General features: G+C 47.4%; 1 protein-coding gene across 2 annotated transcripts in view; it reads left to right on the top strand.

Moving 5' to 3' along the window:
- Positions 1-26340, top strand: part of TOX2 (TOX high mobility group box family member 2) — a 157760-nt gene that overhangs the window by 41285 nt on the left and 90135 nt on the right. For both annotated transcript variants that reach the window (XM_075022544.1, XM_075022543.1), the window contains exon 2: positions 22164-22229. In XM_075022544.1, coding sequence (XP_074878645.1) covers positions 22164-22229 — 66 coding nt within the window. The remainder of the gene's footprint in view (positions 1-22163; positions 22230-26340) is intronic.

The following is a 26340-nucleotide window of genomic DNA, read 5'->3' as shown; positions in this document are numbered from 1 at the left end:
CTTTGAATCCTGCCGTGGACTTGATTGGTTGGCATTCTCATTCACTTTCAAATACCATTTGAATGACAGGAGGTGGTTTGTTGGTTTTTTTTGGAAACACGGGCTTTGCTTTCACCTGCTGTGGAACTGAACAGTCTCTGAGCTTGGGGCTGCTTCGTTGGGGTGTTGGTGCTTTGTTGTTTTTTAATGGTTGCCATTGTTTTTGTTGTTTTTGCAAATTTCATCTTCAAACAGAAGAATCTGTTAAAAATACTCAAGTCACTGCTTAACAGAAAGTTGGACCCAAAGTTGGCAGGAGTCTGCTACAACTGCAGCAGCGTATGCAAAGGAAAGATTTGTCTGCATAACATGCAACTATTAATAAGCGGCAGCTGGCGAGCAGCCTCGGCTCTGTGGAGCTGCGTTGTTCAGCTTGTTTCCTCCTGCCCCTTGTTTTTGCTTTTGTCACGTGCTTGAAGCCCTGCTGCGATGGCTTGGTTTGGTGCAAGGTGTTGGGGTGAAGCTGGAAGAGCTGTCGCAGTTGGGGAAAGGGGGAGGAGGGGAAGGAAACCTGGCCAAAATGGCCAAAACCTGGGGGTTTGCCTCTCATCCTGTCTCTTTGCTGTGGCTCAGCCTTTGCTCCTCGCTCTGGCGGGTTGCGTGAGCTTGGCCAAGTATCGTCCAGCCCTACGGCCATCAGCGCTGGTGCTGGATGCATCTGAGGAGGGAGCAGCAGTTAACGACCTTCCCACTTGGTCCCTTGACCTTGGCGTTAGCAGCAGGCGGAGGTCCGTCTGGTCCCACAGGCTGGGGCAGCAGCGGAGCTGGTGTTTTGGCAAACAGCTTGGGCAGCATGGTGACCTGCGCCATCCCTTTTGAAGGAAAACGCTTCTGCTGCTGGTTACTTCATCAGTGATGGATGATGCTGAGACAAAGAATGACGCGATACACCCAGCTTTTCTGCTCATCTTTTGTGCGTTGTTAGTGCAACCACAGTTGCCTTGTCCTGACTACAAAAACCATACTGATGCGCAGCAGCTCCCTGGTCCCCGAAGGTTGTGTGCTGCTCTGTTGCCTGTCACTGCACCTGGGACGGGGGGAGCAGCCGCTACTGAGCACCAGGAGGCTGGACCTCATGGTGGAATTTCATGTCTCCTTGCTGGGTGCCTGGATTTGCTCCCCTCCCTCCCAGCCAGGCTTTGCCCCCCTGATTGAGGCAGTTGGGGTGCACCATCGCTTGGTAGAAGGGAAAAGCTTTGTCTCTTTGAAGCTCAGGAAACAGCTGTGGAAACAAAGACCCCAAAACAACCCGAAGCAGGGACAGGTTTTATAGTGCTTACAGGTTTCTCATGCTTCTTGGCTCAGAATGTGATTTTAGTGCCCTGAAATGAACCGTCTTGAAAACACTGTGGGGTTTTTTTGGTTGTTTAAGTTGGGGGAGCGAAACTTCTCATAGGTATAAATCTAAAGCCAGAGGTGAATTTGTCCCCTTTTGTTTTCCTATAAGTATTATCTTCTGCTTTGAGATACATAAGTATTTTTTTAGCCTGGCATGCTGTGAAATTCTGCTTTTAGCTATCAAAGCCTTGATTTGTTTCACTATGAATCGCGCCTCTGACCTAGCCCCGTGTGGGAGCTGCATCTGCATTACAAAAATTGTTATTTGGAGATATGAAACTGAAATGGCAGGACACAGTTTTGTTTGCAGAGGGTTTCTCCTTCCAGGAGGCGTGCATGCTTCGCTCCTTGCAGGAGCGTTGTGAAACGTCTCGCTGCTGTGCTGGAGATGAGTGCGGTTATCCATATTTTATATGTGGGGAAACCTATAGCCTGTAAATGAGCTCATTTGGGGTGAGATTAGAACAGTTTTTCCCTGCGCACTGGGGGGGTCCCGGCCAGTGCCTACTGCTGTGCTTTCCGGGGGGAGCATGGGAACAGCCCCTATGCTGGGGACTCGCATCCCTGCATCGAGTGATTTGCCAAAATTAAAGATTTTATATGTCGTCATCAGGTCTCTTCCACTTCCTTTTTTGACAAAACAAGGTCTCTTCCATTTTTCTTCTATGAAATATCTCCATGTTTCAAATGTCCTTTCTTGCCCCAGGGCCTTGGTTTCCCATCTTGCTACCCTTGTTTTCCCATCTCTCTCCTCTGAGAAGGGGGGAGTGGAGCTGAATTCAGCACCTGAAGCAAGTGTGTGCTGACAGGTTGGGTAACAACATTTTCTCTATTATTTTCTGATCTGTTATTTTTGCACTCTATCATTTTGATATTGCTGTGCTTTCAGTAGAGGTTTGCATGGGGCGGTTGACGTGATAGTTGGTCTTATCACTTAATGTTCAGTTAATTTAAACCCTGCTAAAGTCTAGAAGAATTTCAAACCCCTCCTTCCTGCATGGACTGTTCTGCATTTGTCAGCGCAGGGTTTCTCCTGCTCTGATGTTGCCTTCTGCTTGGTTAGGTGGCTCTGAAATTCCCAAGGCTTCCTCATTTGTAATTAACCTAAATAATGTTCTTTTCATCTGCAAACTTTGTTTCACTGTGCAGCCTAATTTCCAGGTCATTAATAAAGATATTAAGCAACAGGAGACCTGGTTAAATACTTCTGTTGGTGTGTTGTTAATTATTTCCGTCTTGAAAAATGTCGCATGCTTAGTCTTGTCATCATCCTCAGCAGCATCAGGTCTGCATACAGCATCAGCCACATCTAAACCCAGTTTGGTTAAACCGAAGCACAGCTCACTATGGGAACTCTTCACGCAGTTGTGATCAGTCTTTTATTAATTTAAGCTTAAGTCAGTTCCTCACAGAACAACTGTATTTAAATGAAATTTCAGTTGAGAGCATCCATGCCAGTGGAAGTAGGTGCAAAGAAAATGCACCTTTATCGAAATGGTTTGAACCTCGGATCGAGGTAGGTTCAAAGCTTTACATCTCTCTTTGTAGAGAGCTCTGAGAAGAAACCTTGGAAAGCATCAACACGCCTGAGCAGCCGGTTCTCCTGTAACCCTCGGTCGCTGAGGGCGAGCTGCAGGAGAAGTGCCGTCTCCCCTCTCAGAATTGCCATGCTGTTTTGCTGCAGTATGGGAGCGTCATGATCTCTTACACATCCTCTGGGTCTGTTTTGTTGTCACAAGTCTTCCTCACTCAACGATAAGATTTAAGTTGTCCTGATTTGCAGGTTTGCTTTCTAAGCCTCTCTTAGGGACAGATGTAGCGTTTGCCAACCCGGAGCACTTCTACAAAGCAGCTGATTTTGCTGGTGATTTTGTGCCTGTGACATTTTATAGGTTCCTTTGGGACTGCTGGGCAATAACTTTCATGGGTTTCAACTTCTAGCAACTGGACACGGCTTTACCTTTGTCTTGCAGGTGAAAGAGCCAATGTCTTAACCCTCATGCATCTGCAGACTGGACAAATCAGTTCTCACCTTGTCTGGGGGAAGATAGACCAACCTCCTCAAGAGCTCTGCTGCCCGCTGTGTTTTACCCTATTCTTTAGCTGTTGTTTGAGATCATCCGTGAGTTGTGCATACAGGAACCTCGCTCAGTGCTTGTTTCTGGGCCTGGTATAGAGGTAATGCCCACTAGAAATTTTTTCTTTTTTCCTCACTGGCTCAAGTCCTCTTGGGCTGTTGGGGCTGGGCATCATGTGAAGAACAAATAAGCTGCTGTGGCCCCAGCTGCGAGTGGGGACACGTATCCTTGGGAATTCCCCAATCCATCCCCTCTTCTGCTATCTCATCCTTGACCATCTCTTTTGTACTTGAAAAGAAGTTAATACAGGTATCTCCTCCATGCTTTGGGAGGCAGGGGGGAATAAGGCTGCTACAAACAAACTCGTTCAGTCTTTTTGCATTCCTTGTGTCTCCTGTCATCCCAGCGAGGTCTTCTGCCAAAGCTTCTTCCTCCTGGAATGCCTCCTGCATGCCTGGGTGTGCTTCTCCGTTGCTTGGTGCTCAGTCCTCCCACTTTCCTGCTCACAGGGGATGTGTTACAGCAGATGCTCTTTTCTCCAGGCTGAAGCCTCCAGTATTTCACAGCAGGGCTTGCCTCTGGTATAGGCCTTGGGCTGGAGATGCTGGCATTGGTGTTTCCCTGTTGCTTTGACCCAGTAGCTCAAGGGCTGTGCTCAGACAGGAAAAGCTAAAAATGATTTCGCTGTGGCACAAGCTGGAGTTTAAGCAGTTGATAAAATGCTTCTGTACATCTCGTCCTGATGGGATGTTTGGGGTGCGTGGTGTGAATTCCGAGCTCCTGTGCCCTGGAGCTGTGCAGGGGCTGCCCTGGTCCTTCTGCCCCAGCAGCATTGGAGACCCCGGCTGGGCAGGCTCGGAGAAGGGCAGAGCGGCACAACTGACACCGTCCTCTTTGCTGGCTGATCAGACCGTGGCTTAGCAGTGGTGGGAGAGCAGAAACTCCCCAGGAGGGAGACAGTGAGCCTAATTTCTGAATTCAGAGGCAAATAATTAAATACACTCAGCTGTCATGCTGGGTCAGGGGGCTGTCAGGTGCAGCCAGGTGTTGGTGGGCAGCATGTCCCAGGCTGCTGTGAGACCCAAGAGATGGGTGGATGGAAGGGATGTAGCAAAATGATGGTTTCTGTGCTGCCTGCGGTAAAAATCTCCACGCAGACTGAAACTACAGCCCCGGCGGGCAGCAAAGGTGAATGCGGTTTGCACATAAAGTGTTTGCTTGGGGGTTGTCTGCGTCAGCACTTGCAGCGTCCTTCAGATCTGACCATGTTGCATTGTTGTTTCCGCTATGACTTGCAAAGATTTATATATATATTTTTACACTTAATGTATTAATACACTATTTTTCAAGAGATACAAACTGATCTTTCTGCTCTTTGGGAGATTCATTATGTTTTGTTTAAAGGAACGAAACTTGTTTTCCTTTCCAGTAAGCACATAAGTGTCCGGTCCCACTTACTGACTAGAGAAGGTGATTAATTCTTCTGTTTTTGTAGTCAACAGCGAAACGTGGTCTGGCGATACATAACCACCCTGCAGCCTTGCTGGGGCTGAATTATCTGGCACAATGGAGCCTATAATTAGCAGGTGGAGAAGATGCTGCACGTGTAGTGTTGGAGGATTGCAGAGGGACAGGTTGCAGGGCAGCTGAGGGAAACAAGAGATTATGGCCAGGCAGTAAAAAATTAAGTGTTTTCATCTCTCCAGGATGCTTAAATCTTTATAATACAAACTCAAATAAAGAAAACCTTCATCGATGTGATGGAGTTTAACTGAGGCAGACTCTGCAACTGTTGTACCACATAGCATGTGGCACTGGTATAATTCCTGCTGCTCCCTGTGGGTTCAGAACAAGGAGGATTCTTTCTCTCAACAGTTATGAAAAATTTGGAAGTGGAAAAAAAATCATATCTTTTATAGAGGTGCGGCTGAAATATAAATGAAACATATCCACTGGAGGGCCTGGAATATTGGTGTGACTTCCAGAATTAGGATGCAGAGTGTTTGGTGGAAATCACTTTCACCCACTAAATGCTTTTGGAGAAAACATGAGAGCTAGTAAATGTGATTTATTTTTTTTAGGTGTCTGACTTAGGCACCGTGAGGACCTGAGCAGAGGGTCCCAGTCTCTGGAAACACACACGGTTCAAAAAGATGACACGTCAAAGCTGAACTCGAGTATCATCTCATTAAAACCCTGGGTCTGAAGGTGTAATGTCTTGATCTGTTTTAACAGCACATCCTTCCCTGCTGCAGAAGGACCATGAAATCCCTCATAAGGCTTAGGGCTGCAGAAGCCTGTGACGTGGTACCCATCCCTTGTCTGCCCTTAATGGGCATCACAGCTGTTTGGGAAGCAGCAGGACTAGGTACAGCTCTGCTGGTTGTCCCCATCGGCACGGCCCTACCTCTACATTCACATGCTTGTGGGGTGGCATGTATAAGGAGGTCCCTCTCCTCCCACACTGCTATGGCAAGGAAGGAAAAATGGCTTCTCCTACCTATGCCTTGACCTTGTGGGCAAATTCTTCCCCAAGGCCATGCTTCATGGCAACACTGTGCAGATAACTGCTGCTTTGTGAGCTCTTTGGTCGGTGGGTCCAGCCTTCCTGAGCTGGATATGCCTTTGGAGATACACTTATGATCCTGTGGCTCAGGAAGAAATTGCAACCAAGGAAGAGGGAAATGCTGGTGTTTGTGCCCTGTGCTAGCATACCTAGTCACCTTGGCTGTCCTGGTTTTGACCACCACTTAAGAATGAGCCTCAAAAATGAGAGCATGAGCTCTTTGCAGAAGGGTTTGTCCCTTTGTGCAGCGCCTGGTAAAGTCTTTCTGGTGCCTGACTGGGGTAGGGCAGTGCCATGAACACACAGTTATGGGACAGTAAATGCTGCTCAACCCAGCTGGTGCAAATGGGGTGGACAGCCTGGGAGGTGTCAGAGGGACTGCGGACCCAGCTCTTCAGGCTTTTCGCAGTACCTGGTCTTACAGCCTCTGTTTGAAGGTGTTGGCTGCGGGTGTGCTTGGGGCCAGGATCCATTCCGGGGCTGAAAGCATGCTTATCTGGGGGGAAACAAGCTGTGGATCAGTGCACAGCACCCCTCAAGTGCGCCTGTGGGAAGTGCATCATGACAAGGAGGGCTGCTTGCAAAGACCCGGCCCTGGAGTCCCTTTGGTTCTTCAGATGAGGTTTGCTCCTCTGCGGGAGGCCGAGGATAAAGCCCATGCAGGTGGCTGCTCTGACAACCAGACCCACACGACCATGGAGAGCGATATTCCGTAATACCTCTCGCAATCGTTCCTTTAACAGGCATTGCTGGGATTGTGTATGAGAATTAATAAATATTAAAGTGGATTTAAGAAAACCCTTCAGTGTCAGGAACCGCGACTGCCAGCTAGCGCAGGCAGGTGCTTGCAGCTACCAGCACCGAGGTGCATCTTCTCTGTGCATCCCAGTGGGCTGGGCACGAGCTTTTCCCCCTCTTGCAAAGTCCGTGTTGGACTCTTCAGGGCCATTCTGCTGGCAGCTCTGGTGTCACCACCGTGCCCGTGGCTTCACCGGAGGAGTGCCGGGTGCTGGAGCAGGAGGATCTCGATAGCAGCTAACCTTTCCCTTTGCTTTGTTAGTGCAGCTGTGCTGATTAGTGGGCTGCGCCCACACAAATGAGAATAGCCAGGCCTTTGGGGTTCCCACCCCATGGCAAAGCCAGCAGCAGGTCAGTTTGGGGAATTTCAACAGCAGTGGAAGGGGTAGCGCAGCCATAAATCCTGTGTGATTTGAGGGTAAGGGCTGTGTGAGAAAGATGGGAACTCAGCTTGTCAAGGGAGCTTTTACATTTTCCCTTTGTCAGCGTGAGTTAATGTTGAACAGGGCAAATACTTCCCCGCCAGAAGGAGCCTAGCGAGACCTTATTTGTGAATATATGAATAGCAGTTTTGTAGATAGTGCATCTGAATTTATGAATGATCTGACACCGACAGGTTGAAACGAACTCTGTAATTTTATTGTGTTAGATTTAGTAGGTCAGACATATACATGCTAAGTTAAAATGACCTAGAAAACCTTTCTAGGTCAAACTATTGCTTGAAAAGTTGTCTTTTTCAAAGGCAAGGCCATAAGATTTTATGCTTACTCTGACATATTTCCCTTCTAACAGTGCAACGTGAGTCTTTGGGACACGGCAGAGAATTTGTCAGCTCCACTGAGAAGACAGAAAGAAATGTGAAGAAGGGGGATACTAATTTCTTAATGTAACGAGGCCTTTTCTGGCCACCTCTCTTGTCCTGAGATAGTATGTTGGATACTTGGCCGGCAGGATTTTAGGCTAGAAGTTGCAACATTGATTGTATTAGCACCTTGCTCTTTCCAGCAGTGCTAAATCCTGCCAGACTCCTGGGTCCAGCAGCAACCAGCAGCTCCAGCCTAACTTTGGAGCCATAACCATTAATTAGATGGAAATTATTTATTAGAAGGAGCTTTTTCTCCCCTAAAGAGGCTCCAGGGAGGCTGATGACATTTGCACACAATGACTGTCTTCACCAGAGAGTTGGGATGGGGCAGAGCCGTGCTCGGCTAACCCGGGCACCACGGCCCCGAAGTTGTGGGGGTGAGTGCAGTCGGATGGACCAAGGCTGGAAGGACCCAGGACCTTGATGTTGTTGTCCTGCAGCTTATGCCTGCCCTGTTAACACTGCTGCAGTCTGAGCAGATGCAGCTTTCGTGCCATTAGAAGGAAGCCTGAGCTTCTAATAAAAGCTCGGCTGTTCGCGTGCGTTACTTCTTATTTCAGAGTGCGGACATAACCGTGGCTCCAACAGGAAGATAAAAGGGCTCCCCTCCACCCTCATCTAGTTTTGGATAGACTGAAAAGTTTTTGGCCAGCGGTGCTTGCGGTGACGCTGCGCAATATAGCTGGATGAGGACCTAGGGCTGGTGCTGGGCAGGAGACCAGCTGTTAGGCAGAACACGCGCAGATGCTGGGCTGAGACGGCGGCGTCCTCAGAGGTACCCGAGCAGGAGTCCCACTTCTGACCGTAGCCGAAGGCGAGCAGCACCTCTGTGTGCTGTTTGCATATCATGCCCGCTGCCTTTGCTCCCCGGGAAGGGTGGCCGTGCCCCATTTCCCACCCTGTGCCCAGGGCTCCCCCCTGCTCCCCTCCACCTGCCTAAGCCGGGCACGGTTAACCCCGCAAGCAGGGCTCAGCGCTGGCAGGCACTTGGCACAGGGAGCATCCCGGCGGCTTCTGCCGGCTCCCCAGTGTCTGCCGACACTGCCCTGCCGGCATTCCCACCGGAGTGGCACAACCCAAACTCCACAGGTTGCAAATCGTTTGTTCAGCCGAGCCATGACCTACTTGAAAGTAGCTTTTGCCATCCCAGGAAAGTGGGTAATCGGAGGCTGCGGTGCCTTCTGAACAATTACAGCTCACAGCAGTCCAAATGAAAATGTTTGTTGAAAACAACATGTGCATAATTAAGGCTTAATGAGCCCTTGTCTGTTTGGAATCTGCAATTAGATTTATAATAGAAAATACTAGCAAATGCCAAATAGCTTTAAAAGAAGGCAAGATAAAAGATAATTTTGCTGCAAATCTATAGTAATACTGTAATTTAATGAGCTGGAAGTGGTGCAGAGAAAGACTGTAAAAGCTTTGGACAAGTTTGTATTGTGTGTGTTTATCTTATCTGCCCATTTCTCTATCTATAAAGCTGTCAGTCTTGCTTTTAACTGCTTGGAAAAAGGCAGGACTTTGCTAAAAATCAGGAAGACTCCCTTTGTTTATTTTTATTTAAGTCATTAATTAGTTGGGCAAAACTGCTTTTTCTCTTTCTCATCAACATGCTTTAGACTTCTTGTTAGGGTTAATAATAGTAATAATAATAGTAATAATAATATCTCTATTCAATTATTCATAGTGAAGCAGGGGTATAATAATAATCAGAGGTGCCTCTTTCTGATTAGTTTCATTGATTTTATTGAGTTTTCGACTGTCTTTTTAAGACATTGAGAATTTTCAACGCTAAGGTGTGTATTTTAAGAAGTAAACTTGAGGCTGGCTTGGCTGCAGTAAGCACAAACAACCTTTTCACCCTAATGAAAAAAGTTACACAGCAGTAAAATTTGCTGGAAAGATTGGTAAGATGAACAGAGAGAGGTCTCAAAAAAAAAAAAAAAAAAAAAAAAAGAGCTGAAAGTAGAAGTGCTTGGGAGAGATGGTTTGTTAGGGTTTTTTTTTTTTAATAACCAGAAGTTGAGGTTGGGAATGAAGCGGTACCACCTTTGGATACGATGCGTGGACCTGGCAGGGAATCGAGGCCAGTGTGGTGGCGGGGTGTTAATGTGTACAACCCCCTGGAAACGCAGCCAAACAGCTTCGACAACCTAACGCAGCACTTCATAAAATAGGATGTACGAGGATGTGGTAATGCTGCCTGTGGAAATACCTTTCTAATGTGATTTTATTGCCCATGTGAAATGTCGCTGAGCTTCAGCTTCTGTAAAACCATGGGTTTGCAAGTCTTGAGTCTCGGCGTGGGAAGTCGCAGCACCAGTGCTGCGTTTGCAGCTTTGCGCATGCAACATCTGCAAAGCTCAAAGTTGTCTCCCTGCTACCTTTCAGCTGGCAAATTTTGGCTCCAGCCCCTGATTTCACAGTGGCGATGAGCGCCTGGGCCCTGAGCGCGTCTGCATGTTCACAGCCCTGCTCCCGACCAGCCACAACTGCTGCCCCGCGGGGTTTTGCTGTTCTCACGGACGTGGGACGCGCGGTCAGAGCAGCCCCAGGGGCTGAGTTATTTAACCCAACCATGCAGCACGCTGCTCGGGTCATCATCGAGGGCAGAGCTCCCCTTCCCAGCCCTGCAGCTGCCCCTCGCTGCTTGGGGCCATATTTCAACTGCTCCTTGCACCAAGCTTGCAGTAAAATTGCTTTTTTTTTTTATTTTTGTAGAGGTTAGGATTATTGAGGCTTTTTGGGTTTTTTCCTCAAATGGCTTGCTCGGCTTGCAGCCTCTGAGGCAGTATCTGGCTGTGTTGGCCCCATCTGCTTGGCCCCACGATGATGCCTCAACGGCAGATCTTCTGGTGATGAAAATGTAATGTTGCTCCTTTGCTTCCACTACTGAAGGGGATGGGGTGATAGATGGAGGCTGTGGACATCAGTGGGGTCCCCTGGGTGCAGCACAGGCTACTGGAATGGCTTGGGGGCTCCTTGCTGTTTGTTTAAGAGGATAATTGCAGTTTTTGTTAAGAGGCAGCATCATCAGCATAGTCAAAAGGAGGGCCCATGTGCTGGAGATGATGCTCTTTCTTGGCAGAGTAGGGATCTGAAATCTGGCCACCTTCAAGCCTATGAGAGTCTTTCATCTGAAGAGTGAGAAGGTTTGGGTGAACTCCCTCTGCTCCCCGACAGGGTCGGCATGCAGGTTCAGACTCCCCTCCACATCTTTCCCGTGGCACGGCAGCCAAGCGTGCTGGGACAAGCTTACTGTTGTCCTGTGTACATCAAAATACACATTAAGGTTGTGAGTGGTCCCCATTGGTTTGATTGTGTGGGTTTAGAAAGAATAGCAGGGTTGTGATGCTGGCAGGATATAAGCCGGTTCTCTGATACAGGAAGCTGTATGCTGTGTTATTGTTCATTATTTATTTACATTGGACCTCCCAGACGCTCGCTAGGATTAGGATCTAGTTAGGTGATGTAAAAACGCTTACAGAATATGGACGTGGAGTCTACGATCTAAATAAGAGAGGGAAAAATGCAGAGAGCTATACCGCTGTAATGAAAGCGGGCAGTGATGATGCTCCCAGACTTCTAGGATGTATTTTCAGAAATTACCTTCCTAGCATCCTTGGTTGGGGTTTTTTTCTGTCTTTAAAGGAGATCTCACTTTTCATTAGGATTTTCTTTTTTTTAGTCATGAACATGTCCAAGTGTTTAAGGTAAAATTATGAAATGGATTGTACTTTGTCAGCCCATTTTTTTTGCAAGTCATACTATGTACCGCTGCAAGAGTTATTTGCATACACAGTTGAGTGCAGAACCACAGAAGGCAGGTTTTCACTGGTGCCAAATATTTGTGTGTTTGAAACTACTCTCTAAATGACTAGCATGGAAGCTCTCTGATTCCCTCCCACCCCCCCACCCCACCCCCGATTAGCTGGTTTTGCATAACGCTCCCCATTCTCACCAAAGTCGTCTTGAAAATCGATTATTCTTCTCCCTTACGCTTTGAAACAGAAGAAAAAAAGCATGATCTTGAATTCTTGGGGGCAGAGATGTGCTTTTGCTTTCACTAGCGGGGCAAAGCTTCAAATGATGAAAGTGTTTAGCAAAGTACCTGGCTGCGCTTGCAAGTGTATAGCGTGTGCTGTGGGCTGTGCTTCAGAACTGGATTTGCTGAAGGAACAGTGGCTGTAGAGAGAATTAAAGTTACGATTTTTCTTCTTGAAAGGCAATTGAGTAGCACCTGTGATTTTTGTGAATTTTTGGAGGACTTAGGAGATATTTGGGAGCCAGGTTGTTAACCTGTACAGCTGTCAACAAGGTGTCGGGATCAGAAGCACAATACATGGTCTTAAAAAGTTAAAAGCTTTAAGCAATCTTTACATTGCTCCTCTGACAGCTCTCTTCCTCTCTGCGACGTGCACTTGTGTACTTATTTATTTATTTACTCTGCAGTTGAGAAAAGAGAAATAGATTTCCAAAATTATTCCCGCACTGTGCGCGTACGTCAAACCCAGCGTAACCACAGCGACTGCTTGTGCGGGGCTGCTGTGGCAACAGCTGCTTCCTTTGCTTGCTCGCACTGCACTTCTCCTTGCCAGTGAATTGCTTTTATTCAATCCAGGCGTTTGCTTTCAGCCCCGGGCTTGGGTGGGCATCCAAACATCGCTGCCCACACAGGCTCCCTGCTCGCTTCCTGGGCCAGGGGGACAAAATTATAGGATGGGAAAACTTTCTGGCTTAAGGTTTCTTTCTTCCCGACTGCTCCTTTGCTTCCTCAGCTATTTTGGTGCCGGTGGCCACGTGTACCCCTCTTCAGCGATACCTCTGGTTGCAGTGAGGGCTGTTGTTCTGGTGTCGAAATCGGCATCTCCATAAGAGACTTCCAGAGCAGAGCCACGCTGGTAGCTGCTTCCAAGGCAGACAGGTATAAGCTCTATTTTTATCTCAACCGCGAGGTTTTATCTTGCAAAAAACAATGTACAGAGGTGCCTTTGACGCTGGCACTGTTCTCGCACAGAGCCTCCGTGGCTTCTTTTAGATCTTTGTATGTTTTCTGCCTCTTTTAGTTTCCTGTGAATTACAAGTGTTACCAGCGAAGCAGGCAGTGCAGTTAAGTCTCATTATCACTTACTGTATTTGTTTCAGACTGTCTACACACCAGCGCGGTGCCAGGAAACATGCTGCATTCATTTACCTTCCTCCCTCGCCAACAATGCACAGGGCACCAGGCATTTACAGTGTGAGCTGGTGCCTTCCGCTCTCTTGGTTATTCAGCTGCTAACGGGAGAAGGACCCTCTTAGCAAGGGCCTGGTATTTATGTTTTTTGCAGATAAACTCCTCAAGCACCTGCGTAAGCGTGATAAACAACGCAGGATGTGCTTGTTGTTTGGTTTCGAAAAGGAAGTGATGTGCATGCCCAAGCCTTGCAGCTACATCGGTGTGATCGTATCTTGCAAAATAAACGGCGTTGAGTATGGTCAGCAATGGGCTGGAGAGGTCCTGGGTGAAAGCAGGGGTGAGCTGAGAGGATGGGTGTCAGGAGGTGCTGCTCACCTCCCAGGCAGCCTGTTCTCCTTGTCTATGCCCAAACTTTGAGAGAAATCGTGAAGGGTTTGGTCTGGCCAGAGCTGTGACTCTGGTGAGCTCTCTGCACTGCGGGAGAGGAGGAGGATGGAGATCTCCCGCGCATCCGCTGCACCAGGGCTGCTCGACGCGCTGCGTGACACCTCTGCCAGCCAGCGTTACATCGGGGTGCTTGGCAGACCGAAAGCTAAGAACTAAACACTGTCAGCTGAATACAATCAAAATGTATTAGATCAAGATCTGCCTTCAGGGGCAAAACCTGCTAAGTTGAAAAAACCCATTCCCCTCCTCTGTGCACAGCGGAGGTGTAAGCACGAGCACCTTTGGCCTTTAAATTAATAGCGCGTTTCTCTGCGCATCGTTCTTCTCCTTGCTGCGGCGGGGAGAAGGACAGGAGGCTGGAAGAAGGAAGCTGGCTTTGCCGCTCTGCTGTCTGTGCTGCCTTCGCTTCTTTTCGGAGTCACACGTGAAAGGGTTAAGCAGAATTTTGATCTCGGCAATATTTTCATGCTTATACATTCTGTTTCTCATTTCCATGACAAAGATGGTAGGAAGAGCAGAATAAGGTACAGAATTTGCAGAGCAATTTTAAGACTGTAATGAGAACAGAAAATAGTAGGGGGAGAAGAATTGTAATTAGAATATGAAATGGGAAAAAAAAATTAATCTATTTCCATGTCAGTCTTAAGACTAAATTCTGCTGCTCCCTGTAGCTTTCAGTGGACGGATTTTTTGTGTGTGTGTATGTGCAGAGCTTGAACTCTTTTGCAGGCTCTGAAAGGTCCAGGTAAATGAGTTTAAGTCCTCATTCCCCCCAAATAATGTAATAACAATGATTTCATGTGCAGCATTCAAAGAAAACCAGCCAGATAACTCTTAGATAAATGAATGCTGCCACTTGAATAGTGGTGGGATTCAGGATCTCTCTAGCCTTGAGTACTGGAGAATAAAAGGGGATGTTGGAGGTGCTCTTGGGGCGGAGGTCCATGCAGCCGCCTGGGTAAGCCTCATATGCTCGCATATCACAGAAGCACCCACACACCAAGTACTGCTGGTTGGGAGGGACATTTGCGTGTCCCAAGCCCAGCCGAGCCAACCAGATGAGATTGCACAGCACCTGGTCCAGCTGAGCTCTGAGTATCTCCAGGGATGGAGATCCCACAACCTTGTGGTCCAATATTTGACCACCCGCATGCTGGAAAATGTTTTGCCTAATATCTAATGAGATTACATCTACCCAAGGAGCTTCCAGCAGCCCACAGGTCAGGGTCACCTTGAGCTCAATGGTTCAGATTTACTATTCCCCTCTAATTTGTCCAGTTGCTAGATCCAGTTGTCTGGATCCATCTAGGCCACAGCATCCTGCACTAAAAGGTTTTGCTGTTGAGTCCTGTATCAAGAACTTCTCTGTAAGGTGTTTAATTCCACTAGCTAGTGATTTCAGTGTCTGCCTCCTTGGGCTGGGCTATGAGAACCAGAGAAGAGCCGTTCCCTGTTCTCATCTCATGATTTCATATACATCTTTGTCGAGCCCCTCTATATCTATCACCTCTTTTCCTCAGTCACATACACCATTCCGCCCCTTGGATCCTCCCTGCTGTTGCCCTCTCTCCTACTCCTAACTGTACAGATGGTAAAATAATGTTTGATCTTTTCTTCTCCATTCTTTTCCTAATTGCTCCTAAAAGTTCAATGGCATTTTTGGCAGCTGCCGAGGACTGAGAGAAAGTTAGAAGTGATCTCTCCAGAACAAATGCATGATTTCTCTCCTGGACAGTAACAGCTATTTTAAGGCCCATTGTCGTCTCTCTATTGTTAGGATTGTTTTTCTCCGGTGCATTACTTTGCATTTATTGACATTAAATTTAATCTTCCATTTCCTCACCACCACTCAGTACTGTGAGAGTCTTAATGCAAAGCCATTCAAAGTCGCTCTTAGTTTTGACTAGCCTGAATAATTTTTGTCTCATTAATAAAATTGAATCCTTCTAGATCACTTATATTATGAACTGGATAGATTTTAGTGCAGATGGATTGTGGACCATGATCCTCCTCTTGCTAAACCTAATGAGTATCTTTGCATTGGCTGTGAGCAAGAGGACCTTCCCTTATATCCCACAACAAGTTGGGCTTGGTTTTTACAAGCTTTTTGTTGAGGAACCTTGTGAAAAGTCCAGCCAGAGAGATCATTTTCCCCTTTCCAGGTCCTTGTTGAACCTTCAGCTGACACTAAAGTGGGCTGCGAGGCACGACATCCCTCGTCCCAGGTCTCTCTCTGCTGCCTCGGTGGTGTGGTGCAGCTCCAGATGGTTTCACACTGACGGAGTCAGACCCGCTGGTCTGGCACCTTCCCCTTGCCACTCTTGTTTCTTTTGGAGTGGAGGCGGTAGGCTATGCGCTGCATTTGTTAACTTGCATTTCTTTAGAGCGGATGGGTGAATGCCACTTGGCCATGGAGGTTCCTCAGGGTTTTGTTGGTTTCTTTTAATTTTTTTTCCTACTGGCCATCCCAGTGTGGGTCTTTCTAAGGACGATGCTCTGGTGTGGGAACCACTGAAAACTCCTTCAGAGTGCAAGCCAGTGCAGATCATTCCTTTCTTTCCCAGCTGGTTTTAGATTCTTGACAGTCTTTGTTGTACCTCGGTCAGCCCTTAGCACCGCCAGCTGTGCAGTAGGTTTCCTGCTTCTGGTATGTTTGAAAAATAACTGCTATTAGCTTTTGTGAATTGCTCTTAAAACAAACAAACCAATGAAACCACTTTTTACTCTATGGTTTTAAGCCTTAAGATTTCATCTGTATCAATCTGATTTTACCCTAGGATAATCTATGAGAATATTGACGGCATGCAAAAAACCCAGCCCCCATAAAGCCCAGGTGACTCTTGCAGATACTCAGCTGTGCAACCCGTTGTGAAAAGGATGTACTGCCACTGACACCTGCTGTGGTGGTGTGCTCTCTTTTAATGACATTTGTCCTGAAGCAAATTGCAGCGCGTGGCCAGCCCCGGCGGCCGCGCCGTGGCTAGGCTGGAGATGCAGAGCGTTCCTCGCAGGAGGGTCCTGGCGGAGGGGGGGGGGGTGGGTCGTAAATCTATTGCTGAACTTCTGACCCTCTTTGACAGGATCAACTGAGGGGCTATCCAAGCATTTCAGCGGACAAATAAATAATGCTAAGTAGATCACTTTGGGCCAGAGGTTGTGTAAAGACCTTAATGGGGAAACTGCAGTTAAAGAGATTAAGCTAACCTCAGCGATGTATTCCCCGAAGAAGCGTGATGCTAAATTACTCCTATAGGAAATCACAGCGGCAGCTTTGCAGGCAGCAGCATTGACAGGGGCAGGGCTGAAGCGAATATTTCACGTCCCAGGGATGTGGCAGAGATGTGTACTGGCAAAGGTGATCCTTGCCAGCATTGGTGGTGTTGGTTTGGTGTTGGCGCCCAGCGCGCCCATAGGGCTGAGCCTGGTGTGCAGGGGTGCCGCATACTGTGCAGGAGCAGCATCATGGGGATGCAGGGCTGGAAGTACCGTGGCCAAAATACAGCAGAATGTGGTTATGCCACCGAAATAATGCGTGCCTAAAAAAAATCAGTTGTGGAAAAAACTACTTTTCTAAAACTTTCTAAAGAGTTATATTTCTGCATGGTGGGTAGGGTGCCATCAGAGGCAGCTAAATAAACTCCGGCAACACATGGGCTGCAATAATTTTTTTTTTTTTTTTTGATGGGGGGTATTAAATATGGCATTGACTGTGTTATGCAAGTTTTCTTGTATCTTAACTTTTATTCACTAAAAACTTAAAGGCATTTGTTGCATGGCATTATTGTGGGTCACTCTATGTCATGATGCTAGTGGTGGCTGAGGTGTAGCTTGCTGGGCACCGAAACCAGCTACATCCCAAGCATCTGTGGTGAAAGGTGATAGCCCCAGTGCACCCAGTTTGGAAATGAGATTGTCATGAGAGGGGACCTGCTGCCTGTCTCCTGTGTCCTGGCACAAGGAGGCAAAACTGAGAGACAAGTACTGATAGCTCTGAGCAGTAAGAATCACTGGAAGCATCCAATTTGTTCTTCGCTGGGCATTTAATAGCTCCTTGGTGATGATGGCTTTTAGTAACTGCTGGAATTTTCATCAACAGGCCACTTTTTAAAAGCCTCAGATCCTCAGTGAACTTGCAGTTAAGGTACTCTGGTCTAGTATGGTCAACAATGAATGTTAAATTTTAGGTAAGACACCTCAAGAAAAAACAAAACAAAACCAAAAAAAACCAAACCCCACCACACTTAAAATAAAATTAGTTATGAAGTTTGGAAGATTTCTGAGATCTTGCAGGTGTCATTGAAGCTATTCCTGGTGTGAGTGCTGTCAACATATTTCTTACAGAGTTGAGGTTTTCATCTCAGCTCGTGACTCTCAGGAAATAAAAGGATGTGATGAGATTCATAATAAAATTGTACAAGCTGGCAGTGCCATCCATGAGAAAGTAACACCTTCTCTGAATCTTGGCAGGAGGTTGTGTTTCTTTCCGCTGGGTCCTTCCCAGTTAACAAACATTTATTCTCCATGTTTGCACAGAGCCGGAGATCACACAGCTGCTTGGCTCTGGGGTCTGTCCCAGCTTGCAGCATGCATTTATTTTTCCTATTCATTTTCATCTTATTAACACGGGACCCATATGACCTCTGGGCACATTTACAGATTTGAAAATAATGTCGTATCACAAAAATAACAAACCAAAGTGAGTCTAGAAAAGCAATAAAAATAAAGTGCTTCGTAGAATATCATCAGAATCAAGCCTCCACTCAGCTCCCTGTACGGGCTCGTGGATGCACAGCAGCACTCTGCCTCTGCAGCTGCAGTGCCAGCTACAGCTCCCCTGGAAGAGCCGTAGTAAAAGAATTGTACTTTTAAGTAAATTCGCCATGAAGAACTAAATTTCAGAGGGTGTTTTCTCACAGAATAGAACTGTCCTTGTATCTCTTGGACCCAAAATACATGGGAGTGTGTCCCATGGAGAGGTGCTGTCTGGAGGCACGGCTCTCTGTCCATCACCCTGAATTCCTTGGGACTCCCTGGCTGAATGGGGTTGACAGTGTCCGTGTGCTTATCCATCGGTGCCAGGCGAAGTCACCTCCTGTGGCATGAGATTGGGTCACGCCTGTGCTCCCAGTCCTTCGGGTTGCAGTTCCTGTCACCTGCAGATGAAGGCAGCTTGCTGGCATTCATTTGACAGCATGCTTTTGTTGCCGGAGTTGGTAGGAATTTGAGTGGTTTCCTCTGAGGGTTTTTTCTTTTTCTTTTTCTTTTTTTTTTAAATCTGGTGAGTAGAGTTGTTTCTGTCCTGAGCATATTATGTGAGACAAGTTTGAGTTGGGATTTAGCAAAGTGGGGCTTCATGGGTCCTTTTTGAAGTAGAGGTCCTTGATTCTAGTAGTGCTTGTAGGCAACCATCGCTAATGTAAGTCAGCGCAAGTTAGATAAAAATGGGTCCAAGTCGCAGATGAAGGAAAAGCAATTAATCACATCTACCTGCCTCTCCCAATTTCTCAACTTGGCTACACAGGGTTTGCACTTCCCAGGTTTTTAAGCGAACAGCATGTCGTGGAGGCAAAGCACTACAAGCTGAGAGTGATCTCGGCTCACCTCAGCTTCCTGCTCATTTCTTGCGGGAGAGAGTGAGAATTAGCCACAGCCACTGATTTGTTTAATAGGCTGCTTCTATTAGCCAAAGAATAACAAAAATTAAATAATTACAAAAGAGCAAATGGATGATTAAGACAATTGCACGAGAGTATGTGCCTTTCAAGTTAGGACTTGAAAATGATACCCACCACTCCACATGTGCACATCATTCAATACAGGTTTGATCAGTTTTGGGGGGCACAGAGGATGATGAATGAATGCACCCAGGTCTGGAACTGCCTGGGAGGCTTGCATGCATCGGGAGTTAGACCAAAGCGAAAAGGGAGGAAGCATTTGTAACCAAAGGCAAATATTAAAATGTCTGTTTCTGCCGTAAATCTACCTGGAATGATGGCGCTGATTGTTTTGAAGTGCATTCTGTAGCGAAACAATAATGAGAAGAGGGAGAGCACATTACTTATCTGCTCTACCTGGCTGGTGTATAAGTGGCAAACATCTAATTGAAAAAACATCCTGATGGGAGAATTTCTAATAAATTTGTTTGCACCCTTATAGCCTGGAGGAGAGGGGGAAAAATCCAATCAGCAGTGGGGAATTTCCAAAGTTTCCATTGCATTTCAAGTCTTGATTTTCAGGCTCGCTGCTCAGACTGGCAATCAGAGGCACAGTAATTTTGAAGGCAGGATTCATTACAGTTATTATGAAGGCATCAAGGCCAGAAGGAAGTGTGGAGCGGAGGTAGGGGAACAGTAGAAAGCCATAAAAAAAAATACATTCTGACAAATAGAATGATATAGAGAAAGCAGAGTGCTTGTCCTGCCCTGGACCTTCCCAGTGAAAGATACTTTTTGTTTTCTGAATGTAGATTGCCAGGTGAGTTTTGTTTTCTGGAGAAGAGCTGTTTCAAACAGGTCTTAGTCTAGATCTGCAAAATACTGTGCTGGAGGAGGACAAAAGTGAGGTGTGTGTTTGCAAGGAAGGGGGGTGGATGGACGTGTATCATCTGTGTATTTAAATCTCTCAGAGGGGCAAAGCTTTTACTTAGGAAGGAGCTCTTCTTTTCCTGATGTGGAAGTAAATATTTCTGCAGTGCAAATTCCTGACCGGTTCCAGGGACAGGGAGAACTGTTTCCCCACTGGAATATTTTATCTCTCTTCAGGGCTGCTTGCCGGAGAGCTCTTGTGCAGCTCACCTGCAGCATCTCAGTGTGCAGTCTCAAGACGCAATAGCTTTTAAGTGTCCCGCAGTGCCACGCAGCGTGTCTGTGCAGCCGACCTGACGCAAAGCTCTGGCACTGCAGATTGGAGCACCAGAAAGGGCCGTACATCCATGTGGTGCACAGCCTTGGGGTGTCTGCTCAGGCTCCAGGATCCACCTGATGGTTTTTTGGTGGGGTGGTCCCCAAAAGAGCTTGGGAGTGGGACCTCAGGACCATAATTTTGCCTGTTCCAAAAAGACTGACTCAAAACCGTGCTGCTGCCCCTGCCAAGTCAGAGACCGGCTCCTCCCGCAGAGCCTGGGTCCAGCTGCCCCAGGGCTGAGCACCTCCACCAAACTGTGCCACCTCTTCTGCAAATTCAGCCTTCTCCACTGGGGTTGGTCGGGCTGGCAGAGGTATTTAGGCCATAGAGCTGATTGAGTCTCCATGCCTGGAAGCATGGCAGCTCCAGCTGGAACTGTGTTAGCAGGAGCCGGCTATGCCAGCGGTCATTTTACAGGTGGAGGGAAATTCAGTTTAAAGTGGATAGCACCCGGCTGGCTTCTGGGAGAGCTGCTTGTCCCAGCAAGCCCGTAGGGCTGGCTATGCTCGCTGCATCCCATGGCTCCTGCCTCGCTGATGGGTTTAACGAAATCCTGCATTTGCACAAGGATCCCCTTCCACCCTGCTGTGGCTGCTATTGGTACTAGTTAATGAGTGTCACAATACCCGCTCTAATTTTGCTGCTTTTAATTGGTTTGCTCTGCTATCCCAGAGGATGGTTTGGCAATTAGAGGGTGTCTGACGCCAAGCAGAGCTGAGTTACCCCCACTTGGCTTTACTAACTCTGCTGACTTTAATAGCTAATCCTGTAGCACTCTGAGAAATTGAAGTGTAATTAATAGTCTACACTGAAAATCTTCACCTGGTTTTATTTAGTTTTCTCTTTTATTTTTCTTAATATGGCCCATTTCTGTTAAGGCATAACTGGTATCAGCTTCCTATCAGAGAGTGAGAGGACGTGCAAGGGGTGAACAATCTTCAGTTCATCATCTGGCTTGTAAGGGCAAGAGGGTTGGCTATTCCCCTTGTTAAGTATATGGTGTCATTCACAGCTGGTACCTTCATCCTTGTCTTGGGAGTGTTTTATGGCGTAGCCCATTTTATTGCCATAATTAATTTGTGAACTTAGCCTTGAGAACTGCCCCAGCCATACTTCGAGCCGGAGACAATCCTGGAGGGCTTTTTTCCTTCATTTGGAATGGGAGCAAGTGAAAAGCTTCCGTTGTAGCTAATTAATGAGAAGAGTTTTGCAGTTCTCCATGGGGATTTTGTAGCCTAATAAGTGGATTAGCAGCTTGGAACCGGGTGAAGGGGGCAGGTGTGTTTGCCGGAGCCGTGGGGGCACAGGCGAACGCACTGTGCTCAGGCTGCCCTGCCTCTCGCCCAGCCGTGGAGGCAGAGTCCTGGCAGAGCAGGCAGGGGAAGTGGAAATGGGGGGGGAAATGTGCCTCCTTGCAGCCAGAGTTTGCAAAGAACAACAAGCTATCAGTCTGGGGAATCAGGCTTTGCATAGAGACCCCTTCATATATTGTCCGGAGTGGCTTTCTGCATTGCTGCTGTACGTTTCTTTTGTGGGTTAAGGGGTACGTAGGTGTCTGGAAGAGGCTTGAATGGGACCTACCTGTCATGGAAATTTCCGTCGATGGAAGTTGGCTTTTTAAAGCTGATTGATGGTCTAGTAGGAATTTTAGCTAGAACTTCATTTGGGTGATCTTTGCCGCTGGGTACATCTGTGGTTTTGCACACGTTTGGCTTATTTGTTTGAATTGGAGTGATTAATTCATTATTTCACTGAAAAAATAACATAATTGTGCTATGTTACCATGTCCATGGCAAATAACCATGCTGAAAGGTTTTAAAGGAGCAGCTCAGGATTTTCTTCTGGGAATTTTGGCTCTTTACGTGAAGAGCCAGGAAAGTATTTGGGATGCACGTGACCCTGGTGTGCAGATGGTATTTCACTAACTCTGACTTTCCTTTGTCTTTCTAGTTTGATGGGGAGAACATGTACATGGGAATGAATGACAACGCCCAGGAGTTTCTATCAGCAAATCAGGTAAGTGTCAGTTTGCTTGGGTGGGCAGTGTGGTGAGACTTTCTAAGGGACTTAGGCTATGCCCAAGCACAAATTCTAGGAGCTCTCTGTGAATCTGCACTCCTGGGACATCAGGAGGGTGCACAGAGGAGGTCAGAGCTGTCAACCCGGCTGCTGCCAAGGAGCAGCAGTGGATGCACTCAGTACAGGGAGAGGGATGCGCTTGCGTGCCAGTGCTGCTGTGTATCGCTGGAGCCTGGCTTCGCCACAGCTCTCCAATGAGGCTGAAAAGCTTTTCCTCAGCATCCTTCACTCAAAATGAAGATGCAATTGGTGTTTCTGCATGCAGTGAGGTTTCCAAGTATCATGTGTAGTTCAGGTGTCTCCTTCCCTCACGCAGAGTATTTCCTGTAGCTAAATAGATTAACAGTTATCTGGCTCAGGGAGAAAAAGGAATCAAAGGTTTCCTGTTTTGGAACTATAAACCCACATGTGGAGGACCAGAATAGAAGTGCTCACATCTCGCAGGTGCCTGAGCCTTCAGGGCTCTCTCTGGGCTTGGATACACATGGTACAGACATGTCCACTCAGTGGAACCCTAAACATATATAAAGTTAAGCCCATGCTTAGGTCCTGCTGGGAGGTGAGGACTTCAGCACATGCTTACCTGTCCTCCTGACCAGGAGATGAAGAATGGTCCCGTCTGCATCCCACCGTGGTGGCCCAGCACGACTAGAGCATGCTGGGGATTCAGTGCATCTTTGAGGTGCCTGATGCTGCACTGTCGGGGCAAAGCATCTCATCACATCCAGCTACCTTGTGAGGGAAGGTGCAAGTTCATTGCTAATATTTTTCAGCATCCCATTTTTGGGCTGTGTTGGGCCGTTTCATTGTGAGGCCCTGCTGGCTACAGCCACGTGCACCATGGGCTCCTCAGCGTTATGTCGCGTGAAGGTGATGCGTTCCAAAATTTTAAAAGCAGGTGTGTGGTGATTTCCATCCAGCTCAAGATGCTGCCGGCTTCCTATTGCCCTGGACCTGGTGCGTGTGGCCTGGAGCGAGGTTATGGTGTGCTTGTGCTGCTGGGGTTTGGTACTTACCGCAGCATTGCTGGGTATTACAAGGCATCCATGGTATATCTAACTCAGATACCAGCAGTGATTAAAATATATGCATATTAAACTGAAAACAGGATGAAAACCTGTCGTTTGCCACCTTAGAGCGCGGCAGTGCATTGGCTCGTTGCTCGGGAGAGTTGTTCTTGCTCTGGCTTTCGAAGATGGCACACAAAGCCATCACCGCCGAGGCGAGGGGAGAGGGCTGTTCTCGGGTGAGAAGGATTTCCAGAGGGTGGGGAAGGAACTGCAAACCTTGTGCTATTGAGTGATTCAGCAGAAACAAATATGTAGTCAATCAACAACAGCATGTGGTTGATCATTAGAGACAGGAATTGCCAGAGGTTGAGCTAACACAGAAAAGAACAGGGTGACCCCAAGCTGCCCCGGCTCGTGGTCAGCCCATCCCTGCCCTGTGCTCCGCAGGGCTGTGCAGAGCCTACAAGCAAGTGGTGGGTGCTAATGGGGGCAGTTGTCATAGATATTCTGCCTTTAAAAACTCCCAAGGGACAACTATTTCACAGCCTCATCGGGAAGGGCTGGCAGCACTGGCTCAGCAGCTGGCCACATTCTCTGGCCATGATGTGCCTGTGGGATTGGACTGGACTGGGACTGAACCACAGCCAACGTGAACCATTTGTATTTCCTGCTCTACATCAACAGAAATCACTTCACTGCCCCTGTTGCATCCCGCTTCCCACATGGGTAGGCAGTTGGAGGGAAATCAGAAGTGATGCTGTGGGGTGGGGAATGGTTTGCTGCGTCACAATTAAGGAGGAGGAGGAGGGCTGACTTCCGAATAAAAATAGAGGCTATCATGTCGTGGAGGATTCATGTACTGTTTGAACCTGGGAGAAGAGTAAACCAAACCAGGTTAGATCCCTGTAACCTGGGAAATAGAAGTTTACTCTTCATTTGTTCTCTATTTACTTGGTGACCTTTATTTCCTATTTTGAAATAGCAGTTAAGGATGAAAAGGGAGGAAGTATCCTTCTCTTAGCAGAGGGTGAGCAGGGGGCAGGTACCCCCTGTTACAGGGATGGGTTTGTGCACGGGGGCTGTGCTGCTGCTTTATCTCTTGGAGCAAAAGCCCTATCAGGAGTGGGGACTGACACGAAAAATAGATACAGCCTTCTTCCCTCACCCTCATTAGTTCTTCATCTCCCTTTATTTACCTGCACATTGTTCACCAGAGCACACTTTATAGCACCAGTCATGACTTTATTACTAATAACACAACTCTTCTATTTAAATGGGGGTTCCAGATGTTTTTTTATTGTTTGCTAAACCTGTTGTAACCTGAATGAGTACATTAAACAGCAGGAGCGTGGTTTCACAATCTTGCTTGAGAGGCTGCTAAATCACCGGCCCTGAGATGCCTGTGCAGTACACACGGGATATCGCTCAGCCCTTGGGATCCTTGGGGACAAAGGCAAATCATACACACTAATTACTGAAGCCATCACATTGTAATAGATGGGCCTGGTGGGTTGGGGTTTTTTCCCTATTTTTGTCTTAAACTGGTTACACTGGGCACCATTAGGCATCTGCAGCTCTCCGCAGCAGACACAGCTTCACACTGAGCCCAGCTTAGGTGCAGGGGCTGGCACGTCCAGCATTAATGGTGGGAAATCTTAGCTTCACATTGCTTGTTTTAGGGCACGTTTGCTTATTTACCCTAGTTTTGTGCTACATAGTGACCTCCCCAGGTACGAGCATGCTTGTGATGGCCTGGGGTGAGACTGTCATGCTGAAATTCCCTGGACCTGCACAAGGACTTTCAGCCCCTCTGTGCTTCAAGGTGAGTGGGAGGGTCTGGGCAAGCAAGAAATTCACCTCTGTGTGTGGCTTCATTTCAGCTGGAAAATTTTTAGGGGTCCACAGATGGAAGAGGTTCGATAGCCTTTGTTATAGGAAATACTGTATTACCTTGCAATTTTTCTTTCAAAATGCCTAGAAGGAGTTAGGTGGAAAGCAGAATTCAGTTTAGGGAGAATTCACTTCCCCCCCCCGGTTTAAACCCGGGGGGGGGGGTTAAATGGCTCCTGCCTGTCAGTGCAATGCTTTATGCTTTCTGCCAAGAGATCCAGCAACTGTTTAAGCTCTTAAGTCATTCTTTCCCATCACACAGATAAGATTACTTTTATTTTACAACTGGAGCTACCGAAGCAGTGCGGTTAGGGCAGCTCCTGTGCTGAGTGGTCCTCGGACGACATCACGTTCCTGCAGCACCCTGACATCAGCTTATCTCAGCCCCTTGTACGGTTTTGGATCCTAAGGAGTTTCTGCAGTATCTCATGGCAAGAGTGTGGTAAAGCCAGGACCGGGGTCTGCTTGCCTCTCCTTCATCATTCCCTACCCTGCAGAGCTGCTAACTTGGCGGGGGGGACAACCAAAAGCCCCTCAAAAAACCCAAACAAAACACTGTCCAAAACATCTCAAAGCCAGCTGATCTGCTCCTTTCCCTCATCTTACCTGATGGGATTGCTTATGTGCTATCAGCTGCATTTCTTGTTGTTGTCTCAAAAGGGGTTGGTTTCAGCTGAGAACGAAATGCAGAAATACAGGAGCTTAAAACATAATGAGAGCGCTGACAGATCCAGGCCCATGCCGGCACAGCCTGCTTGGGGAAAATAATTCCTCTTGTTCCATCAAATAGAAGGGACATTTGACCCCAGAAGTGAGTCAAATGTGAAATGTAATTCAACCCCCAACAGGGGCCAGAGTATAAATGCAACTTGACATCTGATCAAACCATCACGGACATTTGACCCCTGAGATGAGTGAGGTATCTGTTGTGTCTCATGAAGTCAGCAGAGCATCATTCCTCACCCCTGTCAATTTTCTTTCTTTCTTCCCCCCGCCCCCCCTCCCCAAACAAAGACAAGGAATTAAGTAATGCAAAAATCCCAGGGAATGGACAGATTACCAGCCATATGATGTACTCTGAAAGATGAGTAAAAATGCAATGGTGCTCTTAAATAAAAACACCCTCAAAACTGAGTAAGAAAAGGCAT

Source organism: Buteo buteo, chromosome 2 (assembly GCF_964188355.1).
Source record: "Buteo buteo chromosome 2, bButBut1.hap1.1, whole genome shotgun sequence".
NCBI lineage: Eukaryota > Metazoa > Chordata > Aves > Accipitriformes > Accipitridae > Buteo > Buteo buteo.
This window is presented reverse-complemented; position numbering and strand designations above follow the sequence as displayed.